We start from the raw sequence: 21,219 nt of genomic DNA, 5'->3' as shown, positions 1-21,219 counted from the left end.
CACATTTCTGGCCTGGTGCTGTGGTTTCTCCCTGCTCCTGTGGGGAGCAGGAGCTGGGCCAGCACCATGACTGTGGATCAAGGCAGGGGTATTTTTAGGGGGAAAAAATGAGGGGGAAATCCCGGCTGCTCCCAGTGGAATTCCCAAGGGTGTGACCACCCCAGTTTGCCTGGGGAGCAGGAAGGGGATGGGACAGCTCAGCTTTTGTCAGGCTTTGCTCACTGCTGACTGGTTTGTGGGTGAGCAGCAGAGCTTCCAGGGAATTGTGTACAGGCAGGAGCTACCCAGGCATTCACTGGGAGCCTGTGAGCAGTGTCTGCCACAATCCAGCAGTGCAAGCCAGTGGGAGCATCTGAGCAGTGTGCCAGGGGTTGTTTTAATTATTATTATTGTTGTTATTATTATTATTTAGGGGTGTCTTTTCACCAGTTCCTCCCAGAGCATGTGTGCAGACAGACAGCAAACCAGCACATGTCAGTTTACCAAAAGCAGTTATTTTAATTCATGGCCCTTTCTCCAGCAGTCAGCAGGATGCCTTATTCATTTGCCAGCAGGAGGGTAAATCTATTTCAAAATGATTGAAATATTATGCACAGCTTGAATGAATGTTTAAAATAAATACAGTAGAAGAAACATGTTGTTTGTGAAATGAGAAGATAAATTAAGTTTAGTGCAGACACATTATTCCCAAGCCTGGCTGCTTGGCTTTCCCAGCGAAATCCTTTAGGCCTTAATCCAGCAGGAAGGGTCTGATTGCTCTCCTGAAGGGGCAGGACTTTCTCCTCAGACCTTCGCAGGGTTTGGCCCAGGCTGTGGCCTCCGCGGTGTGCCCCAGCCTGTGGAAAGGCCTAAGGCAGGACGGGAGGGAGAGGGGGCCTGCGAGGCTGGGGCAGAGCTGCACAAGCAAAGCCTTGCGGGGTGAGGAACCCGGCCTTTGTCTTCCAGTATCGGCTCTGTGGTTCCCTCCAGCCACTTCTGCTCAGCAAGATTAAATTTATTTTCATCCTCTTAACTGAACTTTCTTTTAATGGCAGCAGGGGTGACAGCCCCCAGAATAGCTTTCCTCTGGAGTCTGTCCTGAGTGGCCTGTCCCCGATAACCTCCTTCCCGGCCCGGCCTTTATCTGCCGGGTGACAAACAGCTCTCCCTGGACAGCCAGAGGAAATTCCACTCATTGTTGTGCTGCTGCTGGGCTCTGCCTCAGCTCTATCTGCTGCTGCTTCGGGGCTGCCAGGGCTTCCTGGGGTGACAACCAGCGGGAGGCTCACTCCGGGATTCCCACTCAGCTCCCAGTATGATCCTGCTCTAAGGGAGCCTGATAGCTCAGCCATGGCCCTGTCAGCTTTGGATCCATCCCCTTGAATTTCCTCTGGTCCTGGATCCCCTCCAGTAACACCAAAATGTGCGAAAGGACACAGTCGCCCTTCCCCTGCTGCAGTTTCCTTGTGTTGCAGGTTCCAAGGCAGGTGTGGCTGTCAAGAGAGGGAACACCAGGCAGCCACCCCTGCCGGGGATCAGGAGCTGTGGTAGCACCTCGTACCTCTAGAAATGGAACAACACATCCTCATGCTCATGCTGCAAACAGGGCAAAAGGTTCCACCTCTGGGTCGGGAAGAACGTTGAAGTTTAGGATTTTGAGATGGCTTTCCTCAAAAGTACATTGTTTCAGGACCCCCTAGGCTTCGGAGGGTGTGCACCACCCCTTGGACAGGCACTGCAGAGCATTTCATTTCTTTTCCCCACCAGCACTAACATCCCAAACCAGTGCTTAAAGCAGGACTCTTCCCTGGCTCCTCATTGCACAGCTGGGTTTGACCTTCCGAGTGGGTTTCCCTTGTCCAGTGGGGACACTTTTCTGCTTCTATTAAAGGCATCTTCATGCGTCTCTTCTCCCAGGGGTAAGAGGTGTAGCTTGCAAGCCTTGAGCACTGACAGTGCCACTTTCTGGGGACATTACCCCCAGGGAACTGTACAGGAAGCCTCAGGAGGAAATGCAGCAGCAGCTCTGGAAGGATGGAGCAGCCTTTTGGTTCAGACCAGTCTGGGACTCCGGACACATCATTTCCCTTCCCTGCTGCCTCTGAGATTTCTGTGCATGGCCACTGATCTCTTGATGTTTGTTTTGGGGGATCAAAACTGTCCTTCCAAGCTGATAATCTGAGGGGCACTAAGGCTGAAGGTTCAGGTGCTGTGGTGACCGAGACTGTAAAATATTTTTCACACTTGGTTTGCAAGGTTGCAAAAGCAGTACAATTAAAATATCTGACAGTATCTGTGAGTTACCTCAAAAGTCTCACTCCTGCTTCTCTATTCACAGTTCTGGCCCTAGTGCAGCCACTTTTGGTAGCTCTGATGTGTGATGAGAGCAGAACTTGGTGTGCTGACCTTTCCACCCAGAAGTGGAGAAGGGTGTGGCAGCGGTGCACTGAGGAAAGATTGACACAGCTGAGCATTGGCTTTAAAGTGCTTTAGTGACATAACTGTTCATAACGTTGTTCTCTGTACAATGTCAGTGGTTATGTCCCAGGTTACAGATGGTAAATTGGAGATGCAGAGTAAAGTGATTTGTTCTGACCCAAGAGAGGAGTTCACACCACACTGGGACTGAGACCTGAACACTCCTGGTTCCCAGAGTTTGATTTCCATACTCACACCATGCTCATTTGGAGCACAACTTTCTCTAGTCATCATCTGACCTGCTGAGTTCTCCCCTTCTTTTAGAACCACTTAATCCAGCAGCTTTTAACACTATTTCCATTTTACCACAGCATTGAAAATTGATGAGCCAAGTTACATCACTGGGAAGAGCTCCCAAAAATTCTTTGGTCTGCCACTAGAACTCTCAGTAACAGAATGAACTGAGGGGAAAAAATTGCCTGCGAGGAAGTAGAAAGTAGAAATTCACTAAAAAAGTATTGAAACTTCTTGTTGCATTTGAAGCTTCAATGTCAAAAATCATCCCCAGAAAATGTTCAGCACGACTCAGTTCCCACCGAGCAGGACTTGTTTCCTGTAGGGATGCATGTTTGGCTGTGGGCAGATGAACAGTTTGGAACGAAATCTGAAGCCAAAATGTTGGTAGGAGGCTCCTGGGCTGTGTTTTTGTTTGAACAAGACCTTCGTGCTACAAAGGGGAAGATAATCTCTGTTTGCATTGGGGATTTTTTGGAAGGATACATCCAGAGCTGGGAATTTCCTCTCTCCTCCCAGTGGAGCGCTTTCTGCCAGGTGTGAATGAATCAACGTGTTCTCCACCTCCCCACCTTTCTGGAGAGTGGTCTTCAAATGTTTCCCTATTCCCCAGCCAGGCAGCTCCTGGGGCAGTGAAGAGCTGAGGGCTGGGACAGTTGGGAATAAGCTGCCAAATTCCTCTTGGCCCAGAGTGGCTCTGCTTCTCCTTGGTTTTTCAGTTTTCCTTTCCATTTGGATCTTTTTCCCTGAAAGGAGTCAAAGGCTTTCAGAGGGGACAAGTCACATTTTGGAGTTGGAGATGCAGCAGCTTGGTCCAAGCTCTGTCTTCTCTATTTCCTAAACTTGTCCCATCCTCTACTGCTCTGTCCTGCAGCTGTACCAGCCCCAAAGAATGAGGGAAGGAATTGTTTCAGAACATTCAAAAGTGCCCAAGATGCAGAGCCAGAGTCTGTTTTCATAGAGGACTTTGACAGCCAGAAATAGACTTTTTTTTGAGGTTTTGGCTCCTAAGTCCCTTAGGTTTCTTTAGCTTTGCCTTCTGTCTCTCCTTTTCACGTTCTCATTCCAGCAGCTGTGTATCTTTATGTCCTAAAATTTCTTTCCACCTTTTCAGACTTTTTAACACCTTTGCATGCCCCTGGAAACTTCAGTGAGTTGGACATTCCAACATAGCAGCTTCATTAAATGTCCCATAGATATAAAAATATAAATTCTATGAAATATAAGTAGTGTAGTTAAATAGTGATCACTGGTATGCTGCTCCTCTTTGATTGGAGGCTTTTGAGAAAACAAATGCTGGGTTAGAGCAAACCCAGACCTGTGTTCCTGTTTTGTTTTACTGAGTTATTTATTAATTCTCAAGACTGAATTCTCTCTGAAAACTCAGTCCCACAAATACCTGGCACTACATTTTTGTGTCGCTGGTTTCACTGACTTCAGACAAGACAAAGCCAGGATTGTCATAACCTTTCTTCTCTTTGGCTTTGGCTTCCTTCTCATTGGTGAGACAGAAGGCACAGTGGGGAGTGTCCACGGCCACTGTCTTGCTGAAGTTCTGGAAGTCCACTCTGTATTTCCCTTCTTTGGTCTTGGACACCATGGGAGCGAAGCGGTACCCCCAGAGCACCTCCTCAGGGATATAGGATGTCCTCACCTGGCAGGTGGCACTGGTGGCCTCCACGGTGCCATCCAAAAACACCACCAGCTCAAAGTCCTGCTGCAGGAGGGTTTCTGCTGCCATGTGGAAGAAGGGGCTGTTCTTGTCTATGATGTGGTAAATGGTGAGTGGCGAGATGAAGAAGAGATTCTCGTTGCCAGCATCCACCACGAATTCGATGTTGACCTGGTCCAGGATGATGGTCTCCCCCTCGGGGGTGATGGTGGTCTTCAACAGCTTCCCATAGATGTGGCTCCCGATCAGCAGGCTCTTCCGGAGGTTGGCCACGCGGATCAGGAGGCACAGCTTCCCCCCACGCTTGCTGATGACGGCGTTCTTGCTGAATGTAATGGTCTTGGCCCGGTTTTTGGACCTGGAGATCTTGGCCAGAATGGCCCCACACATGAAGGAATTGATGATGACTCCCAGGATGGACTGGAAGATGAGCAGGAAGATGGCAGTGGCACACTGCTCTGTGACACACCTGAAGCCGTAGCCTATGGTCACCTGAGTCTCCAGGGAGAAGAGGAAGGCTGAGGTGAGGCCATTGATGTTCTCCACACAGGGGGTGTGGTTGATGGAGGGGTTGAACTCAGGCAGGTCTTTGTGGATGTAGGCCACGACGTACCAGAGCAGCCCGAACAGGAACCAGCTGCCCAGGAAGGCCGAGATGAAGATGGTCATCTTGTACCTCCACCTGAGGTCCAGGATGGTTGTCCATATGTCGATCAAGAAGACAAATCTGGACTGTTCCACGTTGCCAAACTCGATGTTGCACCTCCCATCCTTGGAGACGAGCCTGGCCCGGCGCCGGCTGCGCTCCCGGAGGTGGCTGGTGAAGCGTTCCCGGAGGTAGCTGAACATCCCCGCTGCTCACAGGGCTCTGCAGAGCAAAAACAATGAGCAGTGGGGTTTAACCTGGACCTGCAGGCCAGGGGGAAACTCTGACACAGCTCAAGACACTTGTTCAGGACAAAGTTATACAATTTGCATATTTTCCTGCAGCTGCTGGGGAAGAGTTCCAGTAAGCTGATGAGGAAACCCAGAGTTCCTTGCCTAAGGAGCATTCCAGCAAAAAACAATCATTTTGGCTTGCTCAATAAACTCCGAGTCAGTCAAGTGTTAATATTGTCCTGTGCTCAGTTGTGTAAGTGAAGCCTGGAGCAGCAGTAACTCCATCGTGGGCATGGGTGGGGAAAATGCTGAGTTTGGAGACCTTTCTGGCTTTTAGGAGATGAAACCTGGCCTGTTGATGCAGTTTTGTGTGTATCTCAGCATTGGGAGACCCTGGATGAGACGTGGATAGGAAATTTAGGGACAAAGGGGAGCAGATGCAGAAGGCATAATTAAGCCAGATCCGCAGTTATTTTTAGCATGGTTAGAGATGGGGCTTGGAGGTGTGAAATTCAGACCCTGGAATCACACAAGCATCTCAAATAGGATTATTAGGTGAGAACAAAAGAAAAGATTAAACTCCAGCAGGAGGATTTGGGTGTTAGCTCACCACAAAGGCGATGCTAAGACTAAGAATGGATTTCTGAACCTGATCCTTTAAAGGAAATTGTAGCTCGGTGTCCCTCTTGTTTTGTCCTTTATGACTGGCCATGTTAACAAGAGACCCAGGGAATAAGAGTCATTGATGGAGAAAATGCTACAGATGTGTTCAGACTGGAATTTGGATCAACCTACATTTGAAAAATTCCCAGCCTTGGAGTTACTCAGACACACAGGTGTGGGGAGAGGCTGATGCTCTGCAGAGTCAGACACTGCCTGGGATGTTCATGGACCATCCCAGGGCCTGATTTTGGCCCAAAACTTAGGAGTGTTCTTAAAAATAATTTATTTGAGTTTATCACCAAGCATAAAACGTGTTTGGTTGCCAGGAAGGATGTTGGATCAGTGTACACTGAGCCCCCCTGGACCCATGTGTGCCTCTTTATTCAGCTTCTGTTGAACAAAATCCTTCTGAGTGGCTGAATGAGCTGTGTGCTGTGGTCACACGTCCTGGGGCAAAATGCTTCCAAAGTGAGAACTTGAGGGGAAAATATTCCCAGTGCTGACTCACACAGGGGTGTTCTGAGCCTGCTGGGTCTCCGAGGAGGGAATCCCCAGCCACACAGGGCAAGGGTTTGGGATTCCTGCAGCTGCCATTTTCCTTTGGGAAAACCCTGAGGGCACCTTTGAATCAGGAGATGCTGAGGGCTTTGTGCTTCTGTTGTTTCTTTACCTTCCCAATAGGAAGGGACAGTAAAATAAGCCTTAGGAGTGACTTTTTTAGAGCAAGCTAAAGATGCTACACCCCTTATCTCAAACCCTGCCTCCTATCACCAGCCCACCCGGGCTTCCTTTTGGTCAGCAGCAAAAGGCTTGGGCTCAAATTGGTGGCAAGTGGACTGCCCAAATTTTGCTTGATTTCATGTGCTTAAGTATCTGTGGCAAGAGCTGTTCACCTCCCCTAAGCTCCAGTTTCATATATCCAAAATGGGGATACCTCGAGTGATGCGTCAGACACTGGTGGGAGTTCAGTGGGAAATGTGTCTCATTTAACTGCAGCCATTTAAACACTGGAGAAGTGTCAGTGCCAGCTGTACAGCCGACACAGGAAAGGACCAAGTGCCCCCTCTGAGGGTCCCCTTGCCACCACAACAGTTTTATGAAGTCAAGAACTTGCTGTTTGGCAATGTCCCTTTGCCCTGTGATTTTAACTTAGAGAAGCTGCCTGACGTCTCAGCTGGCTAAACCAGAAATCCTCCCATCACACCCAGCTGCAGGCACAGAAAACACCTTCACATGTGTTAATCAGCAGCAAAGAGAAAATATTGTGGAGAGAATGAAGAGAAAATTATCGAGGATGGAGTCTAAGTGAAAATTAATAGCATTTTGTAAAGCCAGAAGTAATTCTGTTATTCAATGTCCTTGTTACTATCAGCAGCCCTAAGAGTAAACTTATTTCTGTGTCTCACACAGCTGCCTTCTTTCTGCACTTGGACTGGATCACCTTCCTCCCCTGCTCAATCAAATTAGCGTGAAAGAAATGAAGGTCACTTTGTACTGTACCTTTTCACCCTTCTGCTGCTGAGTTTATTGGTTGCAAATGGAGCTGGCAGAGGTTAAACTTTAAGCCCACATTTGAGGACAGGGGAATGAGGTCACACTTTCCTGAACAATTCTCAAGTTTTATTTTCCTGATGCACTTTTAATATGTCCGTGTTAATGCATAGTTTGAGCAGAAATAAAGCATTCCTGTGTAACACACTATTCCAAGAAGTTTTCCAGGGTTTCAGCTTATTGTGCAAAACCACCCAACTTCAGCTGGCCCCTGTGTTCCTTCTGTCCTTTTCTGCTAGAATTTGGCTTTACCAGAATGGCAGGGTGAAATTCTGGGAAGCCTCACCTTGTGCATCGTGAGCTGCACATGCACTCCTTAGGCAGAGAGGGGCTCCTAACCTCAGGGAACAGGTGTGAAGGGGAGAAATCTGCAGGATCTCTGGTTTCTGATCTGCCTGTGTCCTCACATCAGGGGTCATGATAAATCACCCTCACAGTTCTGATCCAGCCTCCACGGGAAACTTTCCAGAATTTGAGTGGGGATCTGGACACACAATTGAACAGATAACAACCACAGAATAGCTGAGAACAAGATGATCAGCCTGGATCCTTGAAAACAGGTCCCCAGCTCCAGCATTCTTCTCCTGCCTCTTTAAATCATCCACAGCCCCTTCCAAGGCTCCCTTACAAGCCCTGCTTAAGCTACCCCTGAGCAGATCAAAGAGGCAGAAGAATTACACCCCTCTTCAGGCAGAATGACAAAGGAATTCTCCTTTCAACAAATCCCTTGCCCCCACACACAGCTGAAATGTGTTGATTTGCTTCAGCAGGAGAAAAATTCTCTCCTGGATAAGCGTGTTGTGAGTATATCAGCGACTGTCTGGAGGAGATTATATAAAGCAAGTTATATAATACAGCAATTAAAGCCCTTTTAATTCAAATCAGCAGAGGTGCCCGACTACATCCTAGCTAATGTTTACCAGGATGTGTTTCCTGTTGGGCCCACATAAACAGGGCACTGCTGTCTGTCTGGAGCAGGGAATTCTGTGCTGTGGGACTTGGGGATGGTGCTGCTGTCCCAGGCAGTGCTTATAGAGGGTGCACTGCTCCTGTTCCTACACAACACCAACTCCATCAATAAACATGACCTGGTGAGGTTAGCTGTGAAAACAAGGAGTTCCCACTTCCCTGGCCCAGTCTTGTATTTCCCAGTGATCATCAGAGTAAGCAGAAACTTTCAGATTTCCATTCTCAGCTTCCCAAGTACTCCAGCAGTGCCTCCATCCCAAATATCTGAGAGCTGTTAGCCGTGTTTCTGCCTGTTCTCTGCAGCCCTGCAGGTGGGTGACACCAATCCTTGCAGTTCCTGAGCAGCTGCAGTTCTCTGCTCCCTCAGGAACGTTACTGGGTGCTTCTCCTTGCTCTTACTTCCTTGCAACTGGTTTGGTTTGAAAAATTTGGATGTGGGGGATAACGACATTTAATCATTCCTCGGGTAAGTTTTATCCAGGGAAATGGCTTTAATCCCAGCCACGTGCAGCCCTTGAGGAGACCAGAGGGGGAAGGGAGGGGAAGGTGCTGAATGTTGATAGGGGCCTGACAAGAACAAGACTCCATCTCCTGCTCTTTCGCTGGAGTTCTGGTGTCTCCCTCCCTCGCTGGCAGCAGTGGGAGCGGGAGCCAAGCTGGCAGAACGGGATCATTAGGGGGAGACAGAGCAGCTCCCGGAGCCCGCAGCCTGCGCTAGAAATACATCTTTGTTAGGGATTCAGAGGAAGTTCTAAGCAGCTTAGGTAGAAGAAAGGGGATACAGAGTTAAAGGATTTTTTTTCCAGTCCTGTTCAGTTCTCTGCAAAACTCAGATCTTCTTTCGGTCCTTTCTGTGTTTTTCTTTCTGTTGAACTTTCTCTGAACAAAGTATGTGAAATATCCAATTCCTAATACCTTATCAAATCCTTTTTTATTAGAAAAGCAAACTCTAACACTCAGTCTCATGGTGAATTATCTGCTGGCTGCTTTACTACCGAGCCCTGTGGGGAGTGGAGCTCATTTACCCTCTGCCAACTGCCCTGGGCAGAGCAGGAGTGAGCCCATTGGGATGGGATGGAGAGCAGGAATGGGCCTGTTGGGATGGGATGGAGAGGTGGAATGGGCCTGTTGGGATGGGATGGAGAGCAGGAATGGGCCTGTTGGGATGGGATGGAGAGGTGGAATGGGCCTGTTGGGATGGGATGGAGAGCAGGAATGGGCCTGTTGGGATGGGATGGAGAGGTGGAATGGGCCCGTTGGGATGGGATGGAGAGCAGGAATGGGCCCGTTGGGATGGGATGGAGAGGTGGAATGGGCCCGTTGGGATGGGATGGAGAGCAGGAATGGGCCTGTTGGGATGGGATGGAGAGGTGGAATGGGCCCGTTGGGATGGGATGGAGAGGTGGAATGGGCCCGTTGGGATGGGATGGAGAGCAGGAATGGGCCTGTTGGGATGGGATGGAGAGGTGGAATGGGCCCGTTGGGATGGGATGGAGAGCAGGAATGGGCCTGTTGGGATGGGATGGAGAGGTGGAATGGGCCTGTTGGGATGGGATGGAGAGGTGGAATGGGCCTGTTGGGATGGGATGGAGAGGTGGAATGGGCCCGTTGGGATGGGATGGAGAGCAGGAATGGGCCTGTTGGGATGGGATGGAGAGGTGGAATGGGCCCGTTGGGATGGGATGGAGAGGTGGAATGGGCCCGTTGGGATGGGATGGAGAGCAGGAATGGGCCTGTTGGGATGGGATGGAGAGCAGGAATGGGCCTGTTGGGATGGGATGGAGAGGTGGAATGGGCCTGTTGGGATGGGATGGAGAGCAGGAATGGGCCTGTTGGGATGGGATGGAGAGGTGGAATGGGCCTGTTGGGATGGGATGGAGAGGTGGAATGGGCCCGTTGGGATGGGATGCAGCAGGAAATGGCCTGTTGGGCTGGGATAGCAGTTGCACCATTCTGTCTTGTTGCCTATGTCAAAATCAGAATCAAGGACTGTCACAGAGAGTTCAATCAATTGGGAGTGGAGGAAAAAACAAAGTCCCTAAAGCAGCCAGTTGGCCTTGGGGTCTGTCTGGAAAGAACCTGATTTGAACCATCCTCTGAGCATCCTCCTGAGAGACACATCTGCCAAGGGACCAGACCTGCTGGGCCTGGCAAGGTTCCTTCTTGGCCCTGGCAATGCCACCATGGAATATTTATCCCTGGCAGCAGCTTGGAGTGCTGAGCACTGTGGCTGTGCCTCCAGAGTGCCGCTTGAAATGCCAGTTCCATGTGGGAAATGTGATCCTTCCATCCGGCTCAGTGCTAAGCTGGAGTCTTGTCACAGCTCCAGCCCAAGTGACTGCATTTGCCTAAAGTCCAAGTGGAATTTCAAGTGGATCCCCCAAAGGATCTTATCCCCTGCCTTGCACTCTCTCCTGCTGAACAGAATTACTGTGAGGTGCCCGAGCTGCCCTTTTGCACGCAGGAGGGGCAGAGGGATCCCTGCCTGCCTGCCTGCCTGGGGGCTGGGCAGCAGTCCATAATATGCACTGGGAAAATGGAATATCCTTGGAACAGGTGTCTCCCACCCCAAGTGTGAGCACCGAATGAAGAAATCCCTGAAATGCCTCCTCAGATGGAGGGAAGGAGGGAGGATTGATCCTCCTGTCTCAGACCTGGATGAAGCAGGACTGGCCCAGCCCAGCCCAGCACGGACATCACCAGGACATGCAGTGTCCCCTCCCTTCCCTTCCTCATGTCCTGACTTTTAGGAACAGAACCATGTCAGCTCTGACATTTATGGGATGTAGGGACTCTACAGGAGCAGTTGGCTGCTCGAGGGACTCAGTCACCTCAGAAGTGCTGCCCTGCCCTGCCCTGCCAGGGGGTTCTGCCCCTGTGCCTTAAATTAGATCTTCTCCTTGTGCTTTGTCCCTGTTTTTTGGGTTTGGCACCTGAGCAGCCCCAGTGTGACTCGAGTGCCCCTCGGAGCCTCCTTTCAATCATATTTCTGTGATAACAGGCAGTCACTAATCCCACCCAGGAATGCTGTGCCCTGTACACATGGTTTGAAAAGAGGGGCTGCAGTTCCCCCCACACAGCTGAGGGGAAGAAATAATTCCCTCCTGGGAATAAATGAAAGAACAGGCACTGCAGCACTGGGGATGCAAGCAAATCCTGTTTTCCAAAAGCTTAGGAGCGTTTGGGGTCCTCAAAGGTTAAAATACTTACCTCAGATGTATAAATAAAGGATTTACAGCAATAAAGACATTACTGTCATTGTTAGCAATTAATAATACTGTAATTAGTGCTGCACAGAAATTAATCCAGGGCTGGGGGGGGGTGGGGATGTTTAAAGGCTTCAGCTGACTGAGAGCAAAGGACACATCCCCAACACAAACACCAGGAAGGGTTTGGTAGAGGAACAGAAGCAGCATTTCCTCCTGTCCTGGCCCATGGTCCCTCCGGGAATGTGGCACTTGGAAACACCTCTGGCTGCACAAAACCCAACAGTCACTTCACAGGCACCAAAGAAAACATCATTATTGGATATTTTTGCAGTGCCAGGTTAATTCCACGGCTGGACTGAAGCTGCCACTGCACCTTCTGCTGGGACAGAGAATTCCCAGGCACCAGCTCAGGGTGCAGCTGCGCTGGGGCGTTGCCTCTGGAGACAGAGAACCGGGAGCTGAGCTGGCTTTCCAGCGGGATTTCTCAACAGAATTAATTTCTATTTTCAGACAAATAGGTTTCCACTGAAAATCTTCAGGTTTTAGTAGGAAATGGCTGTCTGGGAGAAATGACTTGTCAAGCAAATTATATCTTTTGGGATTTTTAATTTGGCCAAAAAAACCCTCCCCAAATAATCCTCATTGTAGTAGAGTTGTGTGTGACGTGTTGTGGCTGCATGAGGAAAAAACATCGGGATTTAACTCCCCACCAGTGTTGTACTGGATTTGTGTTCTGCTTTAAGAGAATTGATATTGATGGGCTCAGAAGCCTTGAACATAAAGCTTTTTGCTTTTAGCTGAAATTTTGCATGGAGAAAGGCGGGGTTTGTGTGGTTACTTCTGCTCTGTGCTGCCAGACAAAGGCACTGCCCTGCAAGGGTGAGAAGGGCAGATGGAAATGGGTTCTCACCTGGGCGTGTGGGATTGATCTGAATGCAATGAAACCTCAGCAGTGAGGGCTGGAAGGCAAATGCTGCATAAACACCCCTGAAAAGCCACAGGGGAAATGGGCAGAGTCATGTGAGCCAATTCTGCACATTCCCCGTTCTGGTGTTCTTTGCTGAGCATTTAAGGGGTTGAATCATTAACTCCCATTTGGTTTCTCCAGGCTGGCAATGTCAAGTGTCAGTCACCAGTTGCTGCAGGAGCCCAAAGACAGCTGGTTCTGGGCTTGGGGACACAGCAGGGGACAGACTTTGCCAAGGCAAAGCCACCTGTGGGCACTGGCAGGTCTAACCCTGCTTTGCTGTCAGGGTACCTCAGCACCCAGCAATGCCCTGCCAGATAAAAGCCTCTGCTCCTTTCTCTCCAAAGTGCTGGTGAATTTAAGCTGATATTTCTGTGGCACTGCCCCAGACAGGCCCCAGCTCTGGGCTGGGGGCAGAGAACTCAGCCCTGGCGAACTCAGTGGGTTGGGAAAGAGTTCTCCTCACTCACTGCACAGGAGGAGCGTTGCAGCTGCTCCATCCGGGCTCTGCACAAGGACAAAAACACAACAGCAAATGTTGCTGTGTCATACAGGCTCCCCACAGTCATTCAGAGAGCAGCCAATTCCAGCTCTGGGGCAGAGACATGGTAAAGGGGCACTCAGAACACACCCAAGAGCCTGGCTGGCCCTGCCATGGCCAAACTGCATCCTTAGGGGCAGGATATGATGTGCTCCTGGGATACTCCCTGTGTGCGAGCCTGAGGAGCATGAGGGAAAGGCAAATAAACCCCTGCCTGCAGGGGACTGCAGCAGGAAGAGCTGCTCTGTGTTTTTAGGATACAGACCCCAAAAGGATGCTGGTAGCCCCGGTGGGAACCCCACCCTGGGGATCAAGCCCTGCTGCCATCTCTCCCCTGCACACAGCACCAGGGAAAACCCCAGTCAGCAGCTCGGGAATATTTCCATGGAATGTGAAGAGCACTGTCCTCACCTTAAGCTGTAATTCCAGCAGCCCAGCCCTTGGTGCTTATCAAGGTGACTTTGGTTTCTAAACTGGCCAAACTCCCCCTGTGCTGTGCTGGTTTGGTGCCAATAACCCAACCAGAGCAGAGAGCTCTGTCACACTGCTCTGGATAAGCCAGACTCAAACCCTGCTTTGCCAGGTTTCCATTGGGAATGCCAGCCCCCAAGCACTTCCCAGACAGCAGGATTGGCAGAGGAAAGACTTGGGGATGTACAGGATGATGTGATAGGTGGTAGCTGCACTCCCCAGCCCCCTGAGGTGGTTCATGTGAGGATTCACTGGCCTGGAAACAGCAGCTGTTGAGCTGGGGCCCTGACTCTGTGGGCTCAGGTGTTTCCATTGCTCTCTAACTCCTGGTCCCTGTCTGCAAAGGAAATAAGAATCATTTCTCTACTTTACATGCAACTGTAGGCTATTTTAAGGCTGAGGCTGGGGTTTCACCAGGTGTTTTTTACTGCACAGCACCCTCTGCCCTGCCCTGTTAGAGTACTACAGTTGCTTCAGTAGTAACTGCAGCCATCCCTGGGCACAGCTGTCAGGGATTTTGAGGCCTTTCAGGAGCACGGGTGTGCTATAAATAGAATTTATTGCTCCTTTTTTTCACGAAGAAGGCAGTGCTTTCACACTTTATCCCTTTCTTCAGGTAAACACAGAACAAAGTGAGGAAGGCTTTCTCTCAAGATCAAAGTGTGTGTAGAGCTCTTCCCTTGGATCATTTGCATCACTGAACTGTGCGTGAGGCATTTTCCTGTCTCACCTGCCAGGGATTAAAGGCTGCACTGCAGCCTGAGTTCTGTGCACCTCATCATTTAGCACCTCATCCCCTTCCTTTAATAACAGTACTCTCATAGTAAATCCCACAAATACGTAGTTTACAGAGGGCTTTTCTACCCTTAGTTCTTCTGCTACTGTTCTGTCTGTGCCTGGCTCTGCTGTTGCTTGGATTTGGCTTTGTTTTGCAATCAAGTTGTCCTTGTTTCCTGAATTTCTGTACGTAGGATCACAGTTTCTCTTGGACAGGAACATTAACAGACCCTTTGCCTCATGATCATGTGCTGAGTTCCTCTGGATGTGTCCTGCCTCTCATCCAGGAGTTCCCAGCAGATGTGTTGAAAGGAACATCATTCCAGACTCACTCTCCATTAACAGATGTTTTGGACTTCAGCTTTTGAACTCGCTTTGTACCTCAGAAGTGTAAAGGCTCTCCCTTTATCTATGGCCAAAGTCAGGTGGGCTACAGTGGCACCACAGGGAATGGGAGAATGCAACCTCTTCATTCTCACTGTACATCCAGAGAGCAAAGAAACCTCTGGTGACCCCACAGAACTGCTCAAAAGGGAAAGGATTTGTCACATTCCTGAGCAGATGCACTTTTCCTTTGGATAATACAGGTTTCTGCCCTATGAATTCCTTTCAGTGTCTGCCTGCGTGTCGAGCTGAGCTGACACTGAAGCACATCAGCCTCCACCTGTTGATTTTCCCTGCTCTCCTTTTGCTCCCACTCTCCTGAGGTGCAGCAGCTCCCTGGCAGGCTGGCACCTGCTGCTGCACCTTGAATCAGCCCAGGCTGCACAGTCACAGATCAGACCAGTGGCTGGCAAGGTTCCTGTCCATCACAAGTGCTCCAGACTGGGGCTGGTGGGTTTTGTCCTGCCCCTGGTTCCTGACACCTGATTCCCATGATTTTCAACAACCTCTTGTCCCATTCCAGTCTCATCTCGGTGATTTCCATCGCTCAGCTCTCCCTGGCTGCTGCCCCAAGGTGTGGATAACAGCCCTAATTCCAGGGATGCACAGCACAGCCTGCAGCCCTTGCCATGGCCTTTAGACTCAGCTTGGCAACCCAAGATTTGGGCTGTGAAAAGCCCAACTTCAGACATTCCCAGCTGAACTCAGAGCTGCTAAAGGCATTTTGTGCTCTTCCCTACAAGGTCTGATGAAGCAGATTTTGTCCATCTGAATTAGAGTCTGCTTGTGCCCAGCAGATTGGTTAAAATGTTCCTGGATTTATTACAATTTAATGCCATAAAAGCTAAACAAATTTCAGGAACAATTTTGAGGATCAGATCTCAGCAGGCAGCTATTTGCCTAATGTCCTACTTTTTTACACATCTCCTGCAGGAAGCAAATAGTTTTTAGCTACACGGGAACCTGATTATTCCCTGAAATACTGGCACTGAAAATTGCCCCTTTTCAGGCCATTTCCTGCTGTCAAGGCATGCTCAGCACCCTTGGAAGGCGCAGGGGAGCACAAGCTGCAGCTCTAAAGGCAGGAAGGCTCTGCTTTGCCTGGGATATGCAATATTTCACCAGCAGGGCTGTTTCTATCCCAATCCTCCAGTTACTTTTGTGCTCCTAATTATTTCTATGAGTGTAATTGACTTGCAAGACATTCTTGGCTTGCAGAGTGCAGGGAGTGAATTATTGACCCGTCACATGGGTCATTGATGTGAGGAGACGTCAGAACAAACTGGGTGCAAAGCAGCTACTTTGCATTCCTAATAGCAGATGTAAGCCATTAATAACTGTGCTGCCTGCTGCACTCAGAGCCTGCACAATTCAGGTTTGACATGCACATGGCTGAGTTCATCCTCAGTGTAATTTGAAATTCATTGGGCACGGACTTCATCTCCTTCTGCTGCTTGAAAATCTCTCCCGCGCCGAGATGTGCTATGCTAATTCCAGAGTTTATGGCTGACTTGAGATGTTACATTTGAAAAATCAAATCCAATTAAATCAACTTATTACCAAGGTCAGAGACCAGCATTCAGTACATTCATTCCTTGCTATTTCACAGCAAGGAGTAAACTTAGGGAGCAGATTCTGTCTCAACCCAGAACCAAATGAATCTGTCCTAATCAAATGGCTTTTGGCCACAGGACCTAGGAAGTACAGTCAAGTGATAAAGCAAACCTCAGAGTCCAAATACCTGAGCTGAATTCCCAACTTTCCACATTTTTTTTGTGTACTGTTGGACAAATATTCTCCTCTTTGTACCTGTTTCCCCATCTGCCCGTAAGATGGAAGAGGAGCTCAGGGGCTGGCTGGATAAATTCAATGACTGCAAAGTTTTGAGACCTCTTGAGTGCAGAGCTGTGGACTGGCAACAGCATCAGCTTGCTGTAGTCAGAGCTGGAACGGAGCTCAGATTTTAGGAGAGTCTCAGTAAGAGATGCCCAGTTGCTGTATCGGCAGGCACCTGTTCATTATCAGAAGAGTTCTGCGTGTATAATATCTCAATATTCTCAGCAAGGAGTGAAACAGAGGGAACATGCAATGGCTTTTGGAGGAGGACAAATATAAAGCTGATTTGCAGATCCTTTTGCAAATGAAAGTCTTAAGTTTAGGTTGATGATGAGCTCCCACACTGCGCAAGGCTTTGTGTTTAAATTACACCCTCACCAAGTGCCCAGGGGCTCTTTCTGCCTCTTGTTGTTCAGCACCTACCGCAGTTCCTGCAGGAGCTCCTTGTTCCAGACAGAACCAGACGAAAAGTGAGAGTGATGTTGACTTCTTGGATGCCCTTTATATATATCCCACTGTTTCATTCCCAGGGGAAAACAGCTTAACCTTCCCAGGCATCTCACATCCTCCCCATTCATTTAGGAGCTTAAATCTTGATGGAATTTTCTATGGTGGTGATTTGTTCCAGCAACCTGAGGAAATTCACTCAAGTGGCTCACTTCCTCCCAGTTCTCAGAAAATGGCATCTCAAAGTGAATTGCTTCAAACTTCCCTGGATCGCCAGCTACACAAGCAGTTCTAGGTACCAAGATTCCTATTTTAAGTTCCTGCTTCTGTTAAGTGCCTAAGTTGAAACTGGGACTAAATTACTTCCAGAAGTGAAGCTCTGACCTCAGCCATTAATGAGCTTTTAAAAATCTTGTATCAGTTTTGCCACTTCATGTAGGATTCAATTATGCAGCAAACCTCAGGATGTTATTTGAGCTTTCCAGAGTCCTACTAAAATGGTGTAAAACCCATGAAGGATTTACTCTCACCTCACTTTACCTCTTCAAATGTTTGAAGAGCCCAGGCAGCTCATTTAAGAGAGGCACCAGAGCTGCAGTTTATATTTGAGGGCTGAAGGAGCAGTTCCTCAAGGCGTCTCCTCTCACCCCGGGTGACAAGATTAGACACAACCCCCAAATTTAAACGAAAAGGGAAGTGAGATGGACTCCTCTCGATATTAACAAACATCCACACACAGGGTGGCCATTCAGGTCACAGCAGCTCTGCCCTGTGATGCACATGTCACTGTGTAACTGCTTGTTTTCCCTTTGGGATGGGCATTCCAAGGGCTTCCAGCAGTATCTGGCTGCTTGTTACCCGTTCTGGGCTCCTCTGGCACATTTCTGCCCACAGCACAGGAGGTGGTTGGGAGAGTTTATGAAAGTCTGAACCAAGCTAAATTCCCTTGCCTTTCTCATGGAATGCTGCAGAGGCAGCAGATTCCCACATCCCAGCCCTGCGTGGTGAAAGCAAGAAGGGAACAAACCCTTACCTGAGTGAGGCTCAGCAGGGAGGCTGTGCCCTCATCGGCCCCGCGCTGCTCCCAGCTCCTGCTCTGGGACAGGGCTCCTGAAGACCTCTGGGGGCACCCAGAGCACTGGAACTGAGCTCTAAAGCTCCTTTTCTCTGTGGGCAGGCTGAGCTGCAGCCCAGGCAGGGCGTGTGGTGCTGGAGCAGCTTTGGGATTGCGTGCCCAGGGAACACACAGCGGGCACTCCTGGGGCAGCCTGGCTGGGAAGGTGAAGTTCCATTCGTGTGTCAAACTGCCCTCATTCCTACTGTAATCCAGAGATTTAGGTATGTGCCTTGGTCACAGGGGGCTGAGGTGAGCTGCTGCTAAGAGCTGAACCCAGAACAGCCCTCTGGAGCTCTGAACTCCTCCTGGGAAGTGCCTTTCCCACCAACACCCCTGCCAGAACCCCCCAGTTCCCTGGGATGTGCTGCTCACCAGTGCTGGGGTAGGTCCACGGGACTTCTGCCAGAGAGGTGAATTCCCAGAGCTGCACTCTTACATTTCTCCTGGAACAGTCAAGGACAAACAACAGATCTGGATGGAGCTGGAACCCAGCAAGGATCCCATGGCAGGAAATGAGGCATGAGGGCCTCTTTCCCCCAGCTGTCTCCCCACCTCCCACCGCCGTCTCCTTCACACCCAAACACAAATCCATGATTAAGGCTTAGTGCCCTTTGCCCTCATCCGTCCCCACTCCACACATCTCTCCCACTAAGCAGGGCTGTGTTTCCAGGTCTCCACATGCTCTCCCCTCACTGTCTCCTTGCCAACTTTGGTTCTGTCTGGAATTAAGGACCTCCTGCAGGAGCTGCAGGAGATGCTGAGCAGTAAAAGGCACAAAGAGCTGGACAATTAATTTAAGTACTCAAAGAGCTCATCCCTAGAGTTCCATGCCCTCTGCATCCACCTCCAGCATCCAGCTCCTCACTCATGTGCTCTGTGCTGCCCTGCCCAGCTCCCCTGCACTCTGCCAAGCAAAGCCTGGTGGGATCCAGCAGCCCCAGCTGTGGTCAGGGATCCAGAGCCAAAGGCTCTGTCCCTGTCTCAGCATCACTGCCCTGTGCATGGAGATCACCTGGGAGCTGTGAGAAGCTCTTACACTGCACCTTACGGGGCTTTGGGGACAGAGTTTAACACAAGAGTGGCAGCTCTCAGATCAGCACCTACGGACAAAGGCTGTGGCATAGGAAATACAGGCCAAGTACGAATGGCCCCTTGCTCCTTCGTGATCATTCAAACCATTACCTGGTTATTTTTGTAATTCTATAATGGAGATTTTCCCCCTCTTGTGCACTGAAGTTGCATGATGCAGAAAATTGGTTCGTTTAAGAGCTCTTATGGTGTCTTTCACCAAATGTTCTCCGAGAACATTACTAATAATTCATTAAAGCAGCACTGTCAGCTGGAACACTTTTAATTACCATTTTCTGACAAGTCAACCCTTAAGTGGTATGCCCTGATTTTTAAATTTATTTCTAACACATATGCAGATTTTTCTCTTTCCCTGCTGATGTTTATAGGGGTTGAGAAAAGCAATTGACTGTAAGATTAAGGAAGTGAACCATGCACTACACGTTGTCATGCCCAAAATGGAAGAGAATTTAAGGGTGGTTACTTTTTTTAATTTCAGAAGTTCTGAGAATCTTGTTCCTGGAGCTCTGAGCATCTCCTGCAGCTGAGCTGGGGCAACTTCTGCTCTGAGCTGTTGGTTCTGGGTAACTGAAACACCTCCCAGTTCAGGTAGGACTGTGAAAACCCTGAGCTGATGCTCGTTAACTGTCCTCTTACACACACTTAATTAGCCCTTCAGTTACTCTGAAGTTACTTAAGTCACTCTGAAGCCCAGGTGGCTGCTGCTAGCGCAGGGTTAAACAGCAGTGCAGGCAGTTCCCCCACAAATCCAAAGTGCTCTGAGCTGGCACCAGCTTATCCCACCCCAGTTTTTCACAGAGCTGAGGTTTAAGGCCCTTCCAGAAGGTCACTGCCAGAAATCCACTCAGCATTCCAGAGAGGAGCAAAGCCTGAACTGCCATCGTCTGTGTTTGGTGTTGGAGGTGACTCCAGCAGGTGCAGAGATTCTCTTTGGCAATGTTCCCCTCAGTAGCTGTTTAGTGGGAGCAGAAGTGGAGGCAGAGAACTGGCAAAGGGCTGCCCAAGGAGAGGTGAGCCAGTGACAAGGCAGACTGGAACCCACTCGTGCTATTCCACAAAGCAAAGGATTTCTTGGTTCCCTTGCTGTAGTCCTGACATGGCAAATTTGTGCAAGGAGACAAGAGACAGTCTAAGGGAAATATGGTGGGAAAAGAGTAGAACAGAGTCCCTTACCTTGTGCCTTACCCAGTGCAGGTGCCTGCAGAGGGGAGGTGGGAGAGGAGCTGCCCGTGTCCCCCAGACCAGGGAACTTCCACAGAACTTGGGTCCAGCAGCTCCTGCATCGAAAGAAGAGAGCCCAAGGCCCTGCTTGGCTTTTATGTGTGGCTGTGGCAGCTCGGACTGGCTGCCAGCTCATCTGTATGCAATGGCTCATTAGTGCTGGGCCTCGTTTGTGCCGTGCATGTGCAAGGCAGGGGAAGGGGCTGCAGGATAGGGGGAAAGTCAGTGGGAGAGTTGGGCTACCAGAGACAAAAAGTAATGCAGCATTACCTGGAGGAGCTGGCATTACTCCTGCTGCCACCAACACCTGAGTGCCCTGTCCCATCCCCCCAGCACCGGCAAAGCACGAGTGCCTTGGCTGCCTGTGAGCATCAGGCCTGTCCTCGGCATGGGGAGATGGTTTGGGCAGGAACCAGGAGCCTCTTGATGCCCTCCTGTACTGCAGAACTCTCTGCAGCCTGAATTAATGGGGCTGTGCTCTGGGAGCTGGGTGTGCCCAAACTCCTGCTCTGCCTTCCCCCCCAGATCTGAGCTGAACCCCTGAGCCCATCTGAGCCCTTTGCAGAGGGGGGACTGCAGGAGTGACCTCACTGAGACTGCAGGAGTGACCTCAGTGCTGTGGGGCTGCAGGAGTGACCCCACTGAGGCTGCAGGAGTGACCTCAGTGCTGTGGGGCTGCAGGAGTGACCCCACTGAGCCTGCTGTCTCTCTCTCTGCACTGCTGTCACCTTGGAG

The 21,219-nt window shown here is 49.9% G+C and overlaps 1 protein-coding gene across 2 annotated transcripts; it reads right to left on the bottom strand.

Annotated features, from left to right (window-relative positions):
- Window positions 1-474: 474 nt before the first annotated feature.
- On the bottom strand, window positions 475-20,524 carry KCNJ1 (potassium inwardly rectifying channel subfamily J member 1). 2 transcript variants are annotated; one of them, XM_048328573.1, is made up of 3 exons: window positions 20,437-20,524; window positions 18,547-18,617; window positions 475-5,231 (listed from the first exon to the last, which is right to left on the bottom strand). In XM_048328573.1, exon 3 carries the CDS (start codon window positions 5,210-5,212, stop codon window positions 4,097-4,099), a length of 1,116 nt encoding a protein of 371 aa, XP_048184530.1. In that variant the 5' UTR covers window positions 5,213-5,231; window positions 18,547-18,617; window positions 20,437-20,524; the 3' UTR covers window positions 475-4,096. The 2 variants fall into 2 exon arrangements, with proteins under 2 accessions (XP_048184530.1, XP_048184529.1); XM_048328572.1 differs by lacking the exons at window positions 18,547-18,617; window positions 20,437-20,524 and adding an exon at window positions 18,091-18,207.
- Window positions 20,525-21,219: the final 695 nt, after the last annotated feature.

This window comes from Corvus hawaiiensis, chromosome 25, assembly GCF_020740725.1.
Source record: "Corvus hawaiiensis isolate bCorHaw1 chromosome 25, bCorHaw1.pri.cur, whole genome shotgun sequence".
In the NCBI taxonomy this organism is placed as follows: domain Eukaryota; kingdom Metazoa; phylum Chordata; class Aves; order Passeriformes; family Corvidae; genus Corvus; species Corvus hawaiiensis.
This window is presented reverse-complemented; position numbering and strand designations above follow the sequence as displayed.